At 35.2% G+C, this 19,576-nt stretch overlaps 1 protein-coding gene across 1 annotated transcript; it reads left to right on the plus strand.

The window, feature by feature from the left end:
• Positions 1 to 293: 293 nt before the first annotated feature.
• DIS3 (DIS3 exosome endoribonuclease and 3'-5' exoribonuclease) lies at positions 294 to 16,649 on the plus strand (the record flags this gene model as incomplete). Its single annotated transcript, XM_010173105.1, has 16 exons — positions 294 to 458; positions 1,518 to 1,631; positions 1,722 to 1,859; positions 3,071 to 3,217; positions 4,408 to 4,524; positions 5,365 to 5,466; positions 6,164 to 6,228; positions 6,324 to 6,408; positions 7,030 to 7,157; positions 7,628 to 7,714; positions 8,731 to 8,887; positions 10,452 to 10,666; positions 11,745 to 11,913; positions 12,200 to 12,358; positions 12,753 to 12,875; positions 16,560 to 16,649. Coding segments are annotated over 16 exons (2,061 nt in total), but the record flags the coding sequence as incomplete, so codon positions are not given.
• Positions 16,650 to 19,576: the final 2,927 nt, after the last annotated feature.

The following is a 19,576-nucleotide window of genomic DNA, read 5'->3' on the forward strand; positions in this document are numbered from 1 at the left end:
AGTACGTGGAGTCGCCTAGCCTACAAAAATATAAGAATTGTCTGATTAAAAAAAAAAGTCTGGGGAAAACAAATTATTTTTATAGAGGCAATTGTAATCCTGAAATAATATCATCAATATTGAAAAAACCCAGGCAGAGGAAGAAAAATGCCTAACAAACATAACTTAAAATATTCTTTAGCGTGCACAACCTGTTATACATGTATACTCTTCTGTTATCTGCTTTGATTTGGGTCTTCTGTTGCTATCATCATGAATATTTGCATTTTCATTTTGTTTTCTAAAAAATCCAGATCATTATACAGGGACTGAAACATTTAAACCGAGCAGTACATGAAGATATTGTAGCTGTGGAGCTGTTGACAAAAGATGAATGGGTGGCACCGTCCTCAGTTGTCTTGCAAGATGATGGCCAGAATGAAGATGACATTGAGAATGAAGAGGAGAAAGAAAACATTGTATGAAAGAAATATGTTTTTACTGAACCCTTATGTTAAGAGAGAGATGAAGTCTGCAGTACTCTGACAGTGTTAGGCTTTGGATTTATACACCCTGCTTATAGTTACTCCTAAAAACTACTGTGAATTTGGAAATTCCAAAACATAATTGTAGTCCTACAGTTGCATTAAATACATGATTATGTATAACATGGATACTTTTTAGTTAATCCCAATCAGATGTTCCCACGTTACTTTGTTAAAATTAATAAATTTGAAAGTTACTGAGTGGTAGTCAGGTAGTAATGCAAAGCTATATATGCATGTACAGATTGGGATTTGCTAGAATAGGAGCAGGTGTTGTATCATTACAACAGTCACCTTTTATAGGTAATGTATACGTTTGGAACCAGTTGTAAAATATTCCACTTAATGTGCATGCAGAGCAGACGCATTTTTACCCTGTCCAACAAATATTTGCTTTTCTTTAAAGACATGATCTTCCCACTAATTCCATGGGATGTTTTTTGATTATTGTGTTTAGAATTGCTGGATAATTTTCAAGCAACATAAAAGGACTCCTAGAAATTATAATCATAGATTGGAAAATAAAATGGAGATAGGTGTATAGTAAGCAGAGACAGTGGAACAACCTTATTGTGGCATGATTGAGTGCACCCTCAGCAAGTGTGCTGATGACACCAAGCTGAGTGGTGCAGTAGATACAGCAGGTGGAAGAGGCCATCCAGAGGAACCTGGACAAGCTTGAAAAGTGGGCCCATGAGATGGAACAAGATAGAGTTTCTTCAATCTTTTTTTGGCTGCTCTTTGTTTTTCTGAAATTATGTCCATTTAAAAAAAAAAATCCCACAACAAAGTAGTCATGTTGCATATTAAAAGTATTATAATTTATGCAAAGTGCAGGGAGGCATAGTTCTGTTTATGAAGTCATCACAGAATTTATGGCGTTATGGTGACACATAAGTTGTTACCACCAATATTTGAGATACATGCTAGAGTCAAACATGTTACCATGAGTTCAGTCAGTTTTGTGGTTTTAACCCTTGTGTTTTCCACCAGCTGAAGTCTTCCGTTGATAAGGACATGCTGCGACCTACGGGAAAAATAGTGGGCATTATAAAACGAAACTGGCGACCGTTTTGTGGCATGCTTTCCAAATCACAGATCAAGGAGGTAAGGAAACAATAAAAATATTGTAAGTGCAGATTTTATAGTTTTTTCTTTAATTAGAAATGATTTCTTCCTTTTTCTCGCTGTTATTAGGCAAGGCGACATTTGTTTACACCAGCTGATCGCAGAATTCCTCGCATTCGAATAGAAACAAGACAAGCAGATACATTGGAAGGACAAAGAATAATTGTTGCTATTGATGGTTGGCCCAGGAATTCCAGGTATCCTAATGTAAGTTTAAGTGTTTTCTTCTGAACTTTTTATGTGTCTGTTTTTATGTGTTTATTAGGTAAGATGTGTATTATTATCTGCAGTGCTGAGTAACTTCAAAAAGTGTTGATGTGAATTTTCAGTTCTTGGAGTGGCATTCTTTGATGGTCCAAATTAAGGAAGTTCCTAAGCAATTTAGTTTATTCTTACCCCAAAACTAGATATGGGTTATCATACTTAAAAAACTTGGTTCTTAGGGTCTGCAGTGAACATACATGATTTAGTTTATTCTTACCGCAAAACTAGATATGGGTTATCAGGGTTATCATACTTAAAAAGCTTGGTTCTTAGGGTCTGCAGTGAACATACATGTGCTAACATATAAGGTGCTTTATTTAGACAAACTAGAGACTGCCTTTTTTGAGTCTGGGTTCCTAGAAATGCGAAACTTTCGCTGTGGCTTTGCTCATCCACACACTGATCACCATCCTGGCAAGTAGTTTTAAGCATGTTGGCCAAATTCAGTCAAATTGCCAGTTGGACAGAGTTACATGTAATTAAGATCTTAAAAGTTTTTTGTAAATATACAGGAGAATATAAGGAGGATATAAGAGAAACCGAGGACACTAGCTTCAATTTGTGTTGAAATTTAGATTTTGAAGAGGCTTCTGTTGGCTTGTGTAAGAATGCATAGCTTGTAATGAATCAGCACAACTGTCTCATGCATGTTTAGAGAAATGAAGGAAACTTGGAATATATGGAAGGAGTGTTAAGACAAAGACAGCATTACTGCAGAGGAGGAGACATGTGAGGAAGGAGGTAGAGTTAACGTATTAGGTAGTGGGATGTGTGGCACAACACAAACCCATAGAGAAATTAGACCTTACTAGTTTTGCTCCTTATACAGCAATGTTTTTTTTTTTTCATTCCTGCAAAACTGAATTGCCACACTTACAGTTTTTGCATTGTGGAGAATTTAGTGCCATTCTAGGAAAAGAGGAGAAAGTACAAAGTTCAGACTTACTGAATCAATTAAATATTTGAAATTAAATTTCTCTCGTAAAGATGAGAAAGTTAACTGAAGAAGGAAAGATGACTCCTTCTGTGTAGTTTAATATATTAATAACCTATGAGATAATGGCCTCAGATACTTAATTTTGAGCAAACAATATTGCATGATGTGCATGTGTGTAGGTCTGTAGATATTTATACATATGTGTATTGTTTCTCAGGGTCATTTTGTAAAGAACTTGGGAAGTGCTGGAGATAAGGAGACTGAGACAGAAGTTCTTCTGCTTGAGCATGATGTCCCTCATCAGGCTTTCTCCCAGAATGTCCTCAGTTTCCTACCAAAAATGCCATGGAGCATTACAGAACAGGTAACAGTTTTTAAATTATTGTAATAAATGCTGTGTGTTCTACTTCAAATCAAACTGTGACATTCTTGGGTATCCCAGTGCACCAAAAATAGAGAATAAATGTTGTGCAAAACCATTTCGTCTTAGGATGGGCTTTCAGATGGATTTCCCATGGAAATGAGGCCTCTGCAAGTTTCTGGGTTTTGGCTAAAACTTTGCTTGTTAGGGTAGGGATAGACATTTTAAGATAAAAAGCATATTACAGCTTTCATTAAAAATATAAAAAAAGTTTTTTTGCAGAGGAGAGAGACTGCAATTCAAATAATCGTAAGATCATCCCTAAAGAGTTTTGCATCTTGCTAAATAGCTTTGTCACCAAATGCTTTGTAGCAGCCTGTGTCATCGCTAAAATAATCTAAGGAGGGGTGACTTTAATATATCTTGCTATAATCCAATAAAGTAATGATAGAAAGAGCAATTGGTGTTTGCAGAATTGCTTGTTTTAAATGCTGTTAGTGAATTTCAGGTTATCCCAGTAGCATAAATGTAGGAAATGGCTGCCTTAGAATGTATGGAAAAAAGTTATCAGGGAACAATTTGAGCATGATATTTTTTTGTTTGAGTGTTTTATGTATCTTAATTTCCTTGAGGTGGGCTACTTTTATTATAATTTATTGCCTACTTCTATTTTTTTTTTGAATGTGGAAACTGAAGGAGGGATCTCTGTGTGTGAAAGTCAGTTGTGTGGTCTGAGATACCTATCAAATCTTTTTGTAGCTGTCATACACAGGTAGACATCTAAGCCTTAGAATGCTGGCGTTAGTTGAGAGCAGTCCTATCCTGAACAATTTGTCCAGCTGGACTTCAGTCGAAATTTCACTTAAAAAATTTTGATTCCTGGTCCTGTAATTCTGAGATCGTGGTTGGATTGTGGTTTTATTCTATTTCTCTTCCTGTGTGCTGTAAAACAGAAAAAAATTCAGTACTTTATCATCTTCTGTCTTAGTTTTTCTCATTGTAGTTTCTGCTTATTTGTTTTGATCTTATAAATAAATATTACTGCAAATCTTGCCCTAAACCAAAAAAGCACTCTGAAAATACTTGGTTGCTTTGGAAAATCTTATGCAAAGTGCCTTTCTCAAATGATGATTTTTACTTTGATATGGAAGATATTCTTGAAAACAACATTTATTTTTTTTTTTCAATTTCAGGATATGAAATACAGGGAGGACTTAAGGCATCTGCATGTTTGTAGTGTTGATCCTCCTGGATGTACCGATATCGATGATGCATTACATTGTAGAGAAGTAGAAAATGGAAATATAGAGGTATTGTTTCTTTTATTTTAATCAACCCAGTCATTTATTTCTTTATTTCTTCCTTTACAAACAGTGCAGTAGTGGTAATAGTAAATGACACAATCAAAGCTCCGTATTTGTTTTAAAAGAAATTAATGGTGTTTGCACAACTGTGAGTTGGTAATAAAGGAAGGGAGTTGATTTGCATTGCAGCAGTGGCAGAAGTGCGAACTTAATGTCTTCTAAATTCAGCCTGCTTTCTCCTCGTTTGGCATGGGAAATTAACATAGAATTTATTTACTACTTAAGCTAAGTATAAATATGGATATGTACAGCTAGGATAAGGAACTATCTGTAGAAAAATTGAAACTATTGCTGTAGTGCCTAAGGAATGATTATTTTATTTAAACGAAAAATAAGCATTAAAAAGCTACAGGCTTAACACCAGCTCTTTGACCCCCTTATATCTGGTTTAATCAGGTTTTCTTTGTATAAATTAATTTGTAATTGTAATAGCAGAATGTGGCAAAATGGAAAGTCTTGCAAACAGAAAAAGAAAAACAAATCTGCAGTGAGCCTTGAAGAAAATGTAAGAGGTTATTCACCCCCAGGCAAGAAGAGTTGTATTGATAATGAATAGAATTTTCCACTAAATGTATGCATGCCCTTATTTTTCCACAATTTCAGCAACTGTTCACTTTTTTTAATCAGTATGATAGGTTTTAACTATTTCTATTATTAAATATAGAAGCTGCTGAAGGCAACTGGGAATGGGTTGTAAATAAAAAGTTGAGAAAGTTTCTTTCATGTTGAGAACTGTTTTTTGGGGGTTTTTTTGGTAAGATGCATAATGTGATGCTTGTTTTTCAGGTTGGTGTACATATTGCAGACGTCAGTCATTTTATTCGCCCAGGAAATGCTTTGGATGAGGAGTCGGCAAAAAGAGGAACAACAGTATATCTGTGTGAAAAAGTAATTGTTTTCTATATCAAAAGCTTTTCGTAGAATTAAGCAGTTGGATTTTTCATTGCTTTCCTCTTCTAATTCTTGGGAGCAGAGACGTCTCTAAACTAATGAAGAAAAAGAAAAAAACAAAACCAACAAAAGAAGTGGACTCCTTTGGGCTGCACTTAATTTTCCTCAGACTATCAAAATGAAGGTGCTTTCTGTCATACAACCTGCACAGCAAGAGGGAGAAATATTTTTTTCTTTTTAAATCCATTATCTCTATAATATCTCTTTCACCTCCTGTTTGAAGCATAAATAATACGTAGTTCTGAAACTGGATTACTGTTTTAATATCGATCTGAAATTGCTGAAGGCCTGGTTTTGCCTTTTCCATTGTTTTTTCTTGTGATAACTAAATCTCTGTTGTTTCCTATGAAGTGTGTTCATTACACGTAGTACTGTTTATTTTAACTTACCACTCGCAGACCACAACTTATTTTCAGAAATTACTGGTACTGAAAAACTGATAATTAAAAGGGACCTTGGAATGAATTTCCTCTCAAGTAGTTTACTTTTCTTTCAGAAATCTAAGGTTTCTTTAAAAAAAAAAAAAAACAACAACAACAAAAAAAACCAAAAAACTTCCAAGCTTTTGGTATATTAAAAATCAGGAAAATAAAATACATTTAACTAGTTATGATTTTTATTCTTTATTTTGCAGAGGATTGATATGGTTCCAGAGTTACTTAGTTCCAATTTATGCTCCCTGAGATCTAATGTGGACAGGTATATGTACACGAACCATACTTTGATCCTGACAAGAAACCTCGTATGTTTATATGTGGATTTTAACAGATTTTCCCCCCTTCTCCCTCTCATAGGCTTGCATTTTCATGTATATGGGAGATGAACCATAAGGCTGAAATTCTAAAAACCAGATTTACGAAGAGTATTATTAATTCCAAGGTTAGTCCCATAAGTATTATACTTCTGAAAAAAAGCTGGAGACCTTTTTATAAAAACAATGATCAACAGACTTGATAATAAAGTTTTCTTCTTTCTGTTTACTGATTTATATTTTCTTAGAATTAGAAAGTGATGCTTAGATCCTAAAAATAAAGAAAATGTTTGATTCTGCCCTGTTCTTTTAAACCTATAAGGCCGCAATGTTTTTTTTTTTGTGGTTACTTTGTTATGATATTTCATTTTATAAGTGTAAATGTATTGATAGATGTATTGGACATGGTTGGTATATACCAGCTACTCATAATTTTCAATTAAATCCAGTGGACACTATAGATGTTTAATATATTTTTGAAAATTAGACTTCTAATGTATAAGATAAGTCTGTGATCAGCATAAAAAAAACAATGTGAATGCCTGGTATTTCTTAATATCTTGCATAGATCTGCCTTGTTTATTCTTTGCGAATGACATGCATTTAGGTGTGGAATGTAAAGCATTGTATTATTCTGAACCAACTCTGACAGCAAACTGCAGTTTCTGCAAGACAGAATTAGGTTTTTCTTTTCAGTATTCAGTAATGTAACATGATGTCTTTTTTTTTTTTTTTTTAACCTCTTCAAGGCTTCTCTTACATATGCTGAAGCACAGATGAGAATTGATTCAGCAGCTATGAATGATGATATTACTACCAGCCTCCGTGGACTAAATAAATTAGCAAAAATTCTGAAGAAGAAAAGAATTGATAATGGGTAAACTGTGCAGTGTGTCTGTTATTTTTTTTTTTCCCCTGGCTGTTTTTCTTCTGTCAAACTGTATAATGGTCCTGTATCCATTTTTCCAGTGAAAGTCTTTTGAAAGAAGTATTTTGCCATTTTGATTTGTATAAAACTGCCCGGCATTTCCCCAAAAATAAAAACTTGGGATGTTAACTTTTCCTTCACAAGATCAACTGATATGGACCTCTTAGAATCATTGTAAAAACATAGCCAGAGGAGCAGTATTTGAAATTTTAGGAGCTAGTATTGATGTGTGTCAGCATCATAATTTCAGCTTTGAACATTAATTCAACAATTTTATTTTTAATATCTGCTATTTTTTCAAATTTCTGCTAATTTTAAATTACAGTTTCATGAGAAATTGAGATGTTACATACAGGCTTGCAACTCAGCTACTAGGTCTGCTTTACTGTGGTTCGTTAATACCGCTTACTGTCTTCCAGAGCCTTGACACTTTCCTCACCAGAAGTTCGTTTCCACATGGACAGTGAAACTCATGATCCTATTGATTTGCAGTCTAAGGAGCTCAAGTATGCCTTTTTATTTTCCTCAATTAGTTAATTCAAGGCACGGATGGAATTAAAGGCATGTTCAAGTAGCAGCATTTACTTAATAGCATACAAAGTTCCTGTAATAGTGCAGGACAATCATAGAATTGCAGAATGGGTTGGGTTGGAAGGAAACTTTAAACATCATCTAGTCCAAAGCCATGGCCATGGGCAGGGACACCTTCCACTAGACCAGGTTGCTCAAAGGCCCATCCAGCCTGGCCTTGAACACTTCCAGGGATGAGGCATCCACAACTTCTCTGGGCAAGCAAGCTGATCCTAGAAAAGATAATTCCTCTGTATTTTACTGCATTATTTATGGAGCAAGTTTTGAACTGGGTGTTTCATATATGAACTTAAGTCTTTACGACTGATTTAATGGAGCACTAAGGTCCAAACTCTACCCCAGTGGCTTCTCTGTGCTGTTTTTCTAATGGTATTAACAAATAAGAGAAAGTAGAACTTGGAGTTATGGATTATTAAAATCTTAAGAAAAACAGAGCAGTTACTGCGTATGTGCAGTGACACAGTCTTATTGAGGAGTTCTAGAAATGGAGCTACTGATTCGATTTCTTAACTCTTTCATACTACTACTTGTTTTCTGTGCTAAAATCTACACTTAGTTATGTGTACTGTCATGACTTTATGATGTGCAGCATAATGCTTTCAATCTTCATGTGCACAATGTTTGAACCATACTCTTAAGAAGAAATCAGGAGGGTTATCTGTTGGTCTTTCTGGGCATTTTAAAGAGTATTTTTCTTTTAATTTGTTATTTTAGAATATTTTAGTTTTTTTCCTTCTGACTCAGTATTTGAAACTTTATTAACATTATGTTTTCAGTCTTAAAAATGTTTGCCTAATTGTATGAATGTTCAAAACCACTACTTAATATTATATAATACTGTTAGGATGGTGGAATGTTTCTTCATTAGGCACTCAAAGTAACGATATAATTTAATGCTTTTTTAACAATATAAAATATTTTATATTTATAGAGAAACAAATTCCATGGTTGAAGAGTTCATGTTGCTTGCCAATGTCTCTGTAGCACAAAAAATTTACGATGAGTTCCCAGAGTTTGCCTTGCTCAGGAAACATCCTGCTCCTCCCCCATCAAGTTATGACATCCTTGTGAAGGCTGCAAAGTCCAAGGTAAGTTTTTACCATGCTAATTAAGTGAATTAATTACAAAAAGCTGTGTTTTCTCTCTAGTTGGCTACTCACCCAAGAATAAGGGTTGGAAAGCACTACTTCGAAAGTGTATCAGCTACACTTTGAAATTGCTGGTACCTGTAGCAAGTAGCAAGGTATCTATACCTCTAGCTGAAGGGAAGAATCTTGTGCTTTTTCAACTCTTTCTTAGGTAAAGAAAGCAAATCACTCTTCAAGTCTTTTGTATTGTAACTTCTGGGTGCTGTGAATGTTTCTCCTCTCCAAGCCACATGTGATTTTTTGAGCCAGTTTTTGGCTTTGGATCTCATACATTATTGATGTACAAAAAATTGGTTGGTCACATCAGGTAACATGTCTCTCTTAAAGTCAGGAAGTAAGAAAATGTGTTCATACTTTCCATCCTCTCCTTACTAGAGTTTAATTTAGCCTGAAAAAAGTCATATTAATTAACAAGTCTGAACTGAAAAATTACTTTTTCAGTTTCAGGTTCTTTTATTTAAGCTAAACATTTAACTTTCTAGGCATTATGATGTGCATTCATATTTCCTTTCCCTTCAGTTTTTCCCCCTCCCTTTTTTTTTTCCCCTGGGGTCAAAAGAGAAATTCCCAAATTTTACTATTGTAAGATTAATAGATAAGCTCAGACTCAGACCGTTTCATTTTCTCCTGCTGTAAAACTGGAATAATGATAATTATTTCATTTGTACTCTGAAAATTATTTTTAAAGTACCATTTTACTTGGAAATTCCTAAATTCCCATGCATAGACAAAAGTTATTTTAATAAACCAAAGTGACTTTTCACTACTGTGACAGAACTATCACAATAAGGTATTAATATGCTGTATTTTCATTAAACTTTCTAAATAAATATGCAATTATTTTACCATAATAGAGGCATAATTTGATCTCTAGATCATACTTTGTTAAAGTCAGTGATGCACATGATGAACATTCAACCAATCTTGTGATGAAACTTACTTTGTGTGACTGGAAGTTAAAAATGCATTATTTATTTTCAAGCTACTTGAGTTTTTATTGAGGAACACTGGCAAGCAGGGAACAAACTTAATGTCATACTGTACTAGTTTTACCAATCACTTCTCTGAGTGTAATTTTTAATAATTTTGGGGAGGAAGTACAAGAAGGTTGAGTACTGCTTACATGTGCTTGGATGAGAATCTTTGTGTGGCATAAATACTTCTGTTTGTTTGTTTTCATATCTTCAGTAAGGGGATGGAAAAATCAAACCAAATGAAATAAAAAACTTGTTAAAATTAGCAGCAAGTGTTTCTTGGTTCTGAGTGGATGTCTTTTCTGAATTCCTAGGCTCCTGACCTAGCTTTTCGTTCTTTGCATAGAGCACTGGTAATAATGAGGGAGGGATCGATTTGTGCGTGGGTGGATTTTTTTGTGATTGGGTGTGATACCTTTGCCAGTTGCTAAGACCAGCATGAATGTAGCTGTTATATTTCTGCTTATATTCTCTTAATATTTGCTAGTAATACTTGACCTTTTATGATTATTTTTTTCCCCTCCTTGCAGAATTTGGAAATTAAGACAGATTCAGCAAAGGCTTTAGCGGAGTCGTTAGACAAAGCTGAATCTCCAGAGTTCCCCTATCTAAATACACTGTTGAGAATTTTGACCACTCGCTGCATGATGCAAGCTGTTTATTTCTGCTCTGGAATGGATAATGATTTTCATCACTATGGTTTAGCCTCACCTATTTATACCCACTTTACCTCACCCATTAGAAGGTACTTTATTTTACTGGTGTTTTAGAGAACAAAAATAACTTATTTATTTGTGAAGAAATTCTGTTTTAAATTGTGGTGGTGTCCATATAAAACCAAATACCATTTTTGTTCAGCTTTAGATTTCAGTTGAGATAGCAGTGGCTCTACATGGTGACCCATTTTCATGTAAGCTTCTAGGTTCACTGTCTACACTCCTTTTTTTTGAAAAAGACTCAAAAATAAGAGAAATGCATCCCTAATACATATCTGTGGCATAGAAATGCAGTTAGGGATCAGTAAGCATTATACAAGTCAACCAGAGACTGAGGCAGAGTTTGGCCAGTCATTTTTTAGGTTGGAGATGTGTTTTAAATTTTGAGGAAACTGTATTTTACATATAAAAACATTGCTGCTATAAATGCTGTTGCATTGTAATGAAATCGTACATCTTGGAAAATGAGGGTGCTTTTTCTTTTAACCAAGAAGTATCTTAAGTTTTGAGGAAAATAATTGTTTTATTTTGATCCTTAGAAACATTTCAAGTGAAATCTTACAGGTGAATTAAAATTCCTGTGCATTTGTGTGGATAATCTGTGGAGCTTCTCAGAGTCCTAATAGTAAATTTTAGTTGCTAACAGATGTGTTAAAAGTTCCTGGCTGAAGTTCTGATAAAAGTTATGTCCCAGGAAGTTCAAGTGTGATTATGCTTTGCAGATCAATGGCATTGAAATACCATTCTACACTAAACTCGAGAAAGGGAAGAGGAAGCAGCTTAAGCTGACATGGTGAAACATAATTTTTTAGTCCAAAAATAAAATTTTGCTTCATCTTTGTAAACATTCAAAAAAACAGGCTCTATTGGTAGAATATAGTAAAATAATTTCTCTTAGAAAACAGTACAGTTCCTTTTGGCTCTGCAGAGTATATCTTTGTTCAGCAAAGAGAGTGATCTTGAATTAATACAGGGAGTTATCAGTAGACCGTCACTATCACAAAACCTTTTTGATCTATAAGATTTATAAAAACTAAATTATATTCAGAATTTTTTTTTTAAAGTATGTTTTGATATGTCATTGATGATTTAATCTCCTCTTTGCAGGTATGCTGACATTATAGTACATCGACTTTTAGCAGTGGCCATAGGAGCAGACAGTACTTACCCAGAACTCACAGATAAACATAAACTAGCAGAAATCTGTAAAAATCTCAATTACCGACATAAAATGGCTCAATATGCACAAAGAGCCTCTGTTGCATTCCACACGCAGGTGGGTATGTCTGAGATGTGAGGATTAACTGTGAACAATTCATGTTGCTGGTAAAGGAAGGGAGGGAACATTGAGTTTTATAAATATGATGAATGCTTAATACTACAGTAATGTCATAAACAGTTTATGGGATTTTTTAAACTGCTTTCAATATATGGTGTGTATTTATCATTAAGTATAGCTTTGTATTTGCATGTTTTTATTCTTTAAACCAGTATATTTGTAATCCAGAAAATAATGTTCTAGTGCTTTTATTTCTTATTAATGTATTTTACTTTTGTTACAGCTGTTCTTCAAAAACAAAGGAGTAGTGAATGAAGATGCATATATATTATTTGTAAGAAAAAATGCGGTTGTGGTTCTGATTCCCAAGTATGGGTTAGAAGGAACAGTCTTCTTTGAAGAAAAAGATAAACCAAAACCAAGACTGGATTACAACAGTGAGGTATGTTTTATAACGTTTGTTCTTAAATACCTTTGTTTGAGCAGAATACATGAGCAGAATGACTAAGATCTATTCTAGTTGGATTTAGAATGGTAAGAAGGGCTTTTCTAAATGTGAGTTTATTAATCTGTAGTATTACTACCACTATGGTCTTTCTGGGTCTAAAGAAACAAGTTCTGACAGGAATTGGTTTCTGTTGTAGATACTACTACTATCTGATTATCTGAGTAAATACAGCAAAAATGTCTATACCATGTATTATGACACTCTGAACATTCAGGACAGTAATTTGTGTTCATTTTTATTGGCATGTAACATTAATAATTTCCTACAAAAATATTTATTTGTATAGAAACTTAAGCAGTGAGTATTTATACAAAATTTGAACTTTCAGGTACTGTCACTTACTGTGGAAGACACAACATTACATGTATTTGATAAAGTAAAAGTGAATATTATGTTAGATGCTTCCAACATCCAACATCAGAAGATTCGGATGGTATTGGTAGAACCCAAGGTAAGGCACAAGATTTGTGATTCATAGAATCGTGTGACTCTTCAGTAATTTTAACCCAGAAGAAAAAAATAATTTAGCCACAGATTGTAGCAATTGCTTCCTATCTGCTCTCCATAAAACACAGGTCTGCTTTCACTGGCTGTTGAAAAGAATAAAGGGCTCTAAATTAAATTTCTTTTCTGGGCCCATCAGATGTTTCCACTGATGGGAGAGCTTGATTTGCTGAATGAATATCTTTTGATTTTCATGGTTCTGTAATAAAATTTCCCTTTTGAAAATCTGCCAAAACTCAGTAGAATCATCTTTTTAGCTCCAGTAAATTACTGTGTAACTCTGATGGGTGGCTCAGAAGGAAACTCTGTGTAACTGCTGGCTGTAAATGGCACTCCTTTCTTACAACTTCTACATATAAAAATTCTCTCTTTATAATGTTGTAAGAACTGTAATGTCCTAGTAACTATGTCTCTGGTCTTAAGACTTTCCAATTCTAGCTTCTTAATGCGTCTGGGACACTGGGGATTTCACCTGGTCTCACACCTCAGGCCTGCTGAGTACTTTGCATGCCATTACAAGATTGTGTACTTTTATTGTTACATGTGGCTTTTTTTGGTAAAGAGATGGTTGCAGTAACTGGGTATCTGTAATCACAGAGGAAAAAGACAACACAAGATAAGAAGTCCTTGTTGTTTTCACAGTCAAAACATTCTTTTTTTTTTTTTTTTTCCCTGAGAAATCAGAATATTTACATGTGTTTGGAAACAGGTGATCTTTGAGCTGTTGTATTAGCTTTAGCTGAAGGCAATCCTCATGATTTCAAAAAGTGGGAGTAGATAATGAAGTATGTGGTAGAAGGAAACCTTGCGTCCTGCTGTGCATTCACGTGCTGAGCTGCTCACTGCTTGTACTCACCAGCGAGTGTGTGTCAGAGCTGCTGCTGGGGGCGTAACTCGGACACTCCTGTTGCAACTCCTCCAGTCCCCAGGGGACACGCTGTTCGTTGAAAATAGACACAAGTAAGGCTAATGCCAGCTGATTTTTTTAATTATTTTTTTTTTTTGCCACCCTTCTACTGCTTGTACTCATTTCTGTAGAGGTTGTTGCTCTACAACAAAGCCAATACTATAGTTTCAGCCTATCCCTTGATAAAGGAATGGCCATACTGGTTAATCCAAAATACTGTCATCCTAAACATTAGTTATTAGTCCTCCTTGGTAAGGAACGAGTACAGGAGTAAGGTGCACATACAGTGATCATTCCCTCTGTGTCCATTCAAAGCTTTCAACAGTTTACAACTTAAATACTGTCTCACCCAGAGGCACACATCTTTGTGTTCAGTAGATGGGAGTCTTGTTCTGTGAATTGGTTTAATCACTTTTTCCCCCAGCTTACACTTCTGGCTCCCACAGTGTCTTGTAACAGTAAGTTCCACACCTCACCATGTATGGAAAAAGTACTTATTAGCCTTTCATTTGTTTCAAGCCTGATGCCTACTGCTTGATGACATACTGTATTTCCTACACTATGAAAAATAGTCTTTTATTCCCATTTACCATTCCCATGCCACTCAGTTCTATACAATTCTATATACTTGTGTTATCCACTATGTTAGCTTCTGCTTTTCTGGAAACTATTTTGTATCTCTGATGTCCCTCGTGACCTTTGTTCTTGTAATTCTGTTATATGATTTTTTTGAGCTGGGAGAAACAGAAGCACATGCATGATTCAGACTGTGAGCGTGCCATAGATACATACAGGCTTGTGTTTTCTGTGTTGTATGGTGTTATATGGGAACACTTTGCAACATCTTTTGTTCCTTCTAGTTGCAAGACCAGTTTAAAGCAATGAGGTTATGCACACCAAGTTTTTACACTTGCTTTTTGGAACTCTTCAATGGACAGTGTCTAGTACTGGTACCGTTAGTATTCCTCTTACCCAGTTCTATACCTTTTTTTTTTTTTTTTTTTAAATGATGGTGATTTATAAGATTTCTTGATGTTGGTCTTAATTTTCTTGAGTACTTCAAATACACTTTGATTACCTGTTATTCATGCCTGCTTTAGATTTTTATTATCATCAAGCTATCCATTGATGGAGAAGCAAGGAAGAATTCCCTGCCTCTCACTTACTTTGAGAATTTTTATTACTGTTCCTCAGTCTTTTGGGCTTACCTGTTTTTTTAACTTAATTTTGCACTTATTTCTTCTTCATTTGGACAGGATTTTCACTTCTCAAAGGATATCTCTTGACCTACAATACTAATCACTCTACTGACTTTTTAACTGTTCTTTTGAAATTCTGTTGATAAATGGCATGTTCTTACTCCAAGTATTTTTTTAAATTCCATCATACTTCTGAAAGCATTTTACCTTTTTGCAACTCAACTTTAACAAAATCCTCATTAAATTCCTTATTATTGCTGATGTAATGCATTTTGATTTTTTTTTTTGCCTTCTACAAGGGTGGTGCATTTTGAGGAAGTACACTGAAATCAGTATTGCAGGGATGGCTGTGTGGGTAACCTCTTAAGCAGATCCTCAGGCAGGAGTTGCTTCTTCCTTTTTATGTGTTCCCTGACTAGTTACTCCAAGAAACTGGCCTTTATGGCACCTAGAAACCTAGACTCTGTCTTGATCCTTCTTGTGACATTTACTCAGCAAAGGTAACTTACTGTTACCCTGATATCTGTTCTCACAGCCTCTCTGATACTCCTTAGCGTATCATCGTCATCACCATCCTAACTCACTGACCAATGCCTTCAGCTTACAGTGGTGGGTTGTATTCCAGCATAGGTGCCTGTGTTTGTTACTCTTAACACAATAAATGACTCTTGGACTGGTATATGCTACTGTCACTTTCACATAATTTATAACCTGGTATTAAAGTCCTACTGATCAGCTTTCTTGCAGCAAGTTTCTAAAGTGCCTGGTGTCTTCATCAATCAGACATTAGTTTGCCCATAGACTCCAGTGTAGAGGAACATGCATGTGTCTGGTCTTGGTCCAATTGTTTTATGAACCCTATGTAAATGAACTGCATTTCACCATAGCCTGCTTCACTCTGCTTTGCTTGGATGCTACTCATTTCCATATTCTCAAAGAAAGCATAGTACACTTCTTGATGGCCTTTTTCCTTGATGACAAGTCATTCAGCATGAGAAAAGAATAGAGAAAAGAATACAGGCTTTTTTCTATTCTTCTTCCTTGCTTTAGATAAAGTCTGTTTTCCAGTTACTTCAAAAGTTTTTCCAGTTTCTTCCAAAACTAAATGCTTTTTTCCTATGCAGTGTCCTGAGCCTGAGAGGGCCTCTGCTTGACAAGAGCAGCATTTCAGAAAACACTACAGTGGGGATTGTTTTAAAAGCAAAATGCAGATTGTTAGGTTAAGACCCCTTTCCACCTCTCTCATTCCTACCCCCTGCCTTTTAAGCATTTGCTAAGACGTGGCAAAAGGCAGCACATATAATCTGCTGCAAAAGAACTGCTGGCAAATCAGTGAGGAAGGGTGCTGCTGCTCCTAATTTCTCTTAGTTTCTTCCAGCTTTTATCTCAGTGGAGTGTTTGATCTCTGAGTGTTAGATGATGTTGATGATACAGTGTTTGTATCATCAACAAGTAAACTCAAGTTTTATCAGGATAGTATAAACTGAGTTAAATGTTCTGACTTCTCATTCTTTTCTTATTGTAGATACTAGGAAGTGATGTGCCTGCAAATCTGTCTACAGAAATAAGCAGCAAGAATGAACCAGAGAAAAAGAAAAAGAAGCTCCAAAAATAGCTGGATATAAAAGTTAATAGGAAGTCACATATGAATTATGTGTATTTATGTATTTTTTCCTTATGGGCAAAATATTAGAAACAGATTCTGTTTACTTTTAAATACACATTTTTAATAATTTGTAAAACTGGCTTTTTTAAAAAAAACCTTTTAACTAATATATGTATGTAGGAGAACAATAGTTTTAAAACCAAGTATGTCTTCAGTTTTGTCTCGTTGGTGAAAATACTGCTTCTGCAAAGTTGTAGGGTTGGGGCAGGGGGTTTGTTTGGTTTTGGGGGGGGGTTTTGTTTGTTTGTTTGAACAGCCTTAAGGCCATTCATTAGCCAGACACACGTCAGTCCCTTCTGTCTTCAGTGCATTCTCTTTAGCACCTCAAAACTGAAAGAAGTAATTGCTATTTACTGGTCTTAAGTGCTAAAAGAATTTACACTTGAAAGATAAATTCCAGACTTAAACGTCTTTCTGGGAAAGCTCTCTGTCACATGGGATGAGCTGTGTGCACATATGCATATGATATGCAGATGGAGAGAGAAACCATACTGTAGAAGTGCATTAGTCTTGTAGGCAGCTTTGCTTAGCCTTGCAAGCCACGCTACACTTGTGTTACACACAAAGCCACAAGTAAGGACAAGTTTTGCAGTGACCATTCCAGCTTGGATTGGCAAGATCCTGGTGAGTTAGAATTCACAAAAAAAAAACCCCAAACATTGTTACTTGAACTACATTGTTACAGTCAAGCTACATCACCTGGCTGTGTAGTCATAAAGCATGTTTTGTGTGCTGTGAGGACTGACATAATCTTAAGTGTGAGCTCCCATCACAGGTACTTTGAGGGGTTGCTATTGAATTCTGCAAGTTCACTTCAGTAAAAATGTCCTCCAAAGTGCCTGGGATTATAGTAGTTTTCATAGAGTGGTTCTGCTGATGCCCATTCCTAGCTCTCAAAGACGAGAAACTGCAATCCCATGTCCTACAGATGTTCCTCAGAGGTCTTTGAAGAGTTACAGCTCACAAACTTCTATACGAGTCACTTAGCCCTCAGTGGTTTCCTTGGGTAGTCAGTGGGTCACAGTTGATCAATATGTGGTTGTCACTTGGCCGTATTTACTCAGCTCCCTGTATGCTGTCATTGTAAAGGACTGGATAAAATGTGCATTTATAAAAGGCATCAAAAGGAGACAGTTAACGCATTTAACTGATTGCAATAGAGAAAACCCAGACCCCATGAATGAGATGTTTGAATCCTGTCACCACTATTCTAAATGGCTTATTTAGAAACTTTAAAAATAAAACTTAGTTTCAAGAAAGATGTGCAGAGCACTGGACCTATAACCCTTTTAATTCAGCACCGTATATTACAGTAACTGAATCCATTTTTTAACTGCATGTCTGAGCAAAAGCTTGCCAAGCTCCTTCTCTGATCTCCTCCCTCTGCTCCCCAAGGCCCCTCACCCAAACAACATACACATACCTGTGTTACAGGCAGCACTCAAATGCAAGGTGCTGCAAATTGTAGCAAAAACCAAACAATCTAGGTACAAAAGAGACATCTTTATTCTGTTTCACTACTCAATTTACAATTAATTATACATGTTAAAAGCCTCTTGTTAAAACTACTGAAATTAATTTTATGTAAACAATGACCTTTTTGTGCAACATGTGCCAACCAATGTATTAAGTACAACTAGAGAAACAGAATGGTCAAATGATTTCCACAATAATTTGCACAGTAGGTTTCTTCTACAAAACAATTATACAAACATAAAAAATATGCATGTTTTCATAAAATAAATAGTTCCCATCTAATGGTAGACTATAAAACAGGACAGAAAACACAGGCTATATATTTGAAGGGGGATCTTTAATTCTCACATTCACCCATTTTTCTGCCATTACTTTTCCCTTTAAGAAAATACTTACACAGGGTGCAATTAAATATTTTAGTGATGGCTTTTTTTAAAATCTGTGAATTCTTTGAAAGCCTCTGACCACTGAATATATATTTATAAAGAATCAAAAATTTTAATTAAAAAAATAAAACCAAATCTTAATTATACATATCATGCCGAACAGAGCATAATTTGAACCACCCTGCTTCTCATCTTCCCCTTTACAGTACTGATTTTAGCAATCACAGTTGCAAAAATAGATCCTCTGTACAGTCCAGAAATCTGAAATTCACCCTTTCAATCGATTACTGTTAAAAAGAATTACCATGAGAAACAGGAGAGACACAAGGTCAGAAATAACTTCTGAATCTTAGACAAGTTGTGTCTTGCTTTTGAGCTACAAACCATACAAGCTAAAGCTAAGAACATTCTGAAGGCCTTATTTAATAAATTCATTTTGTAGAAGTCTGAGTTCATTCTCTACTTTAACAAAATTCAGTGTATTTCCAGCTTTAAAGTAGAGCAGTGTTTCAAGATCATGAAATAGACAATTTAGGATATTAGGTTCATTTAATGTAAATCCAAAATGTGTTACAGAAATATTGATTATATTGCTATAGAAATAAAAATAATGCATGTTGTGTTTGCTGCTTAGAAATCTAAAGTAGTTTTTTTATTGTTTTTGCAATGTGAGAACGAAAACCTAATGAAGCTTTATTGATGGTATAGAAGTTTCCCTTTTTCTTTGTTCTTCAGAAAGCCTTCACTGGTGAGTTATGAATTAAAATACTTCAAGAACTGTTCTATTCATACAACACTTGCGCAGAAGTCTCAGGTCTAACACGTTGCTTTTTAATGCTGTGCAATTCCATTCATACCTCCCCTCTGAGGGGTTTAAAGTGGTGGCAGTTGCCCTCAAGTTTAGGTCTGACCAACTGTTTAAGGCTTCGTGTGTCAATAGCTACTTATCAGCCACGATCTGTGGCTTTGGTAAAAGCCTTTCTGTGGGCTGTGGAGCAGAACAGGAAGCAGAAC

This window comes from Antrostomus carolinensis, unplaced genomic scaffold (assembly GCF_000700745.2).
Source record: "Antrostomus carolinensis isolate BGI_N321 unplaced genomic scaffold, ASM70074v2 scaffold16288, whole genome shotgun sequence".
NCBI lineage: Eukaryota > Metazoa > Chordata > Aves > Caprimulgiformes > Caprimulgidae > Antrostomus > Antrostomus carolinensis.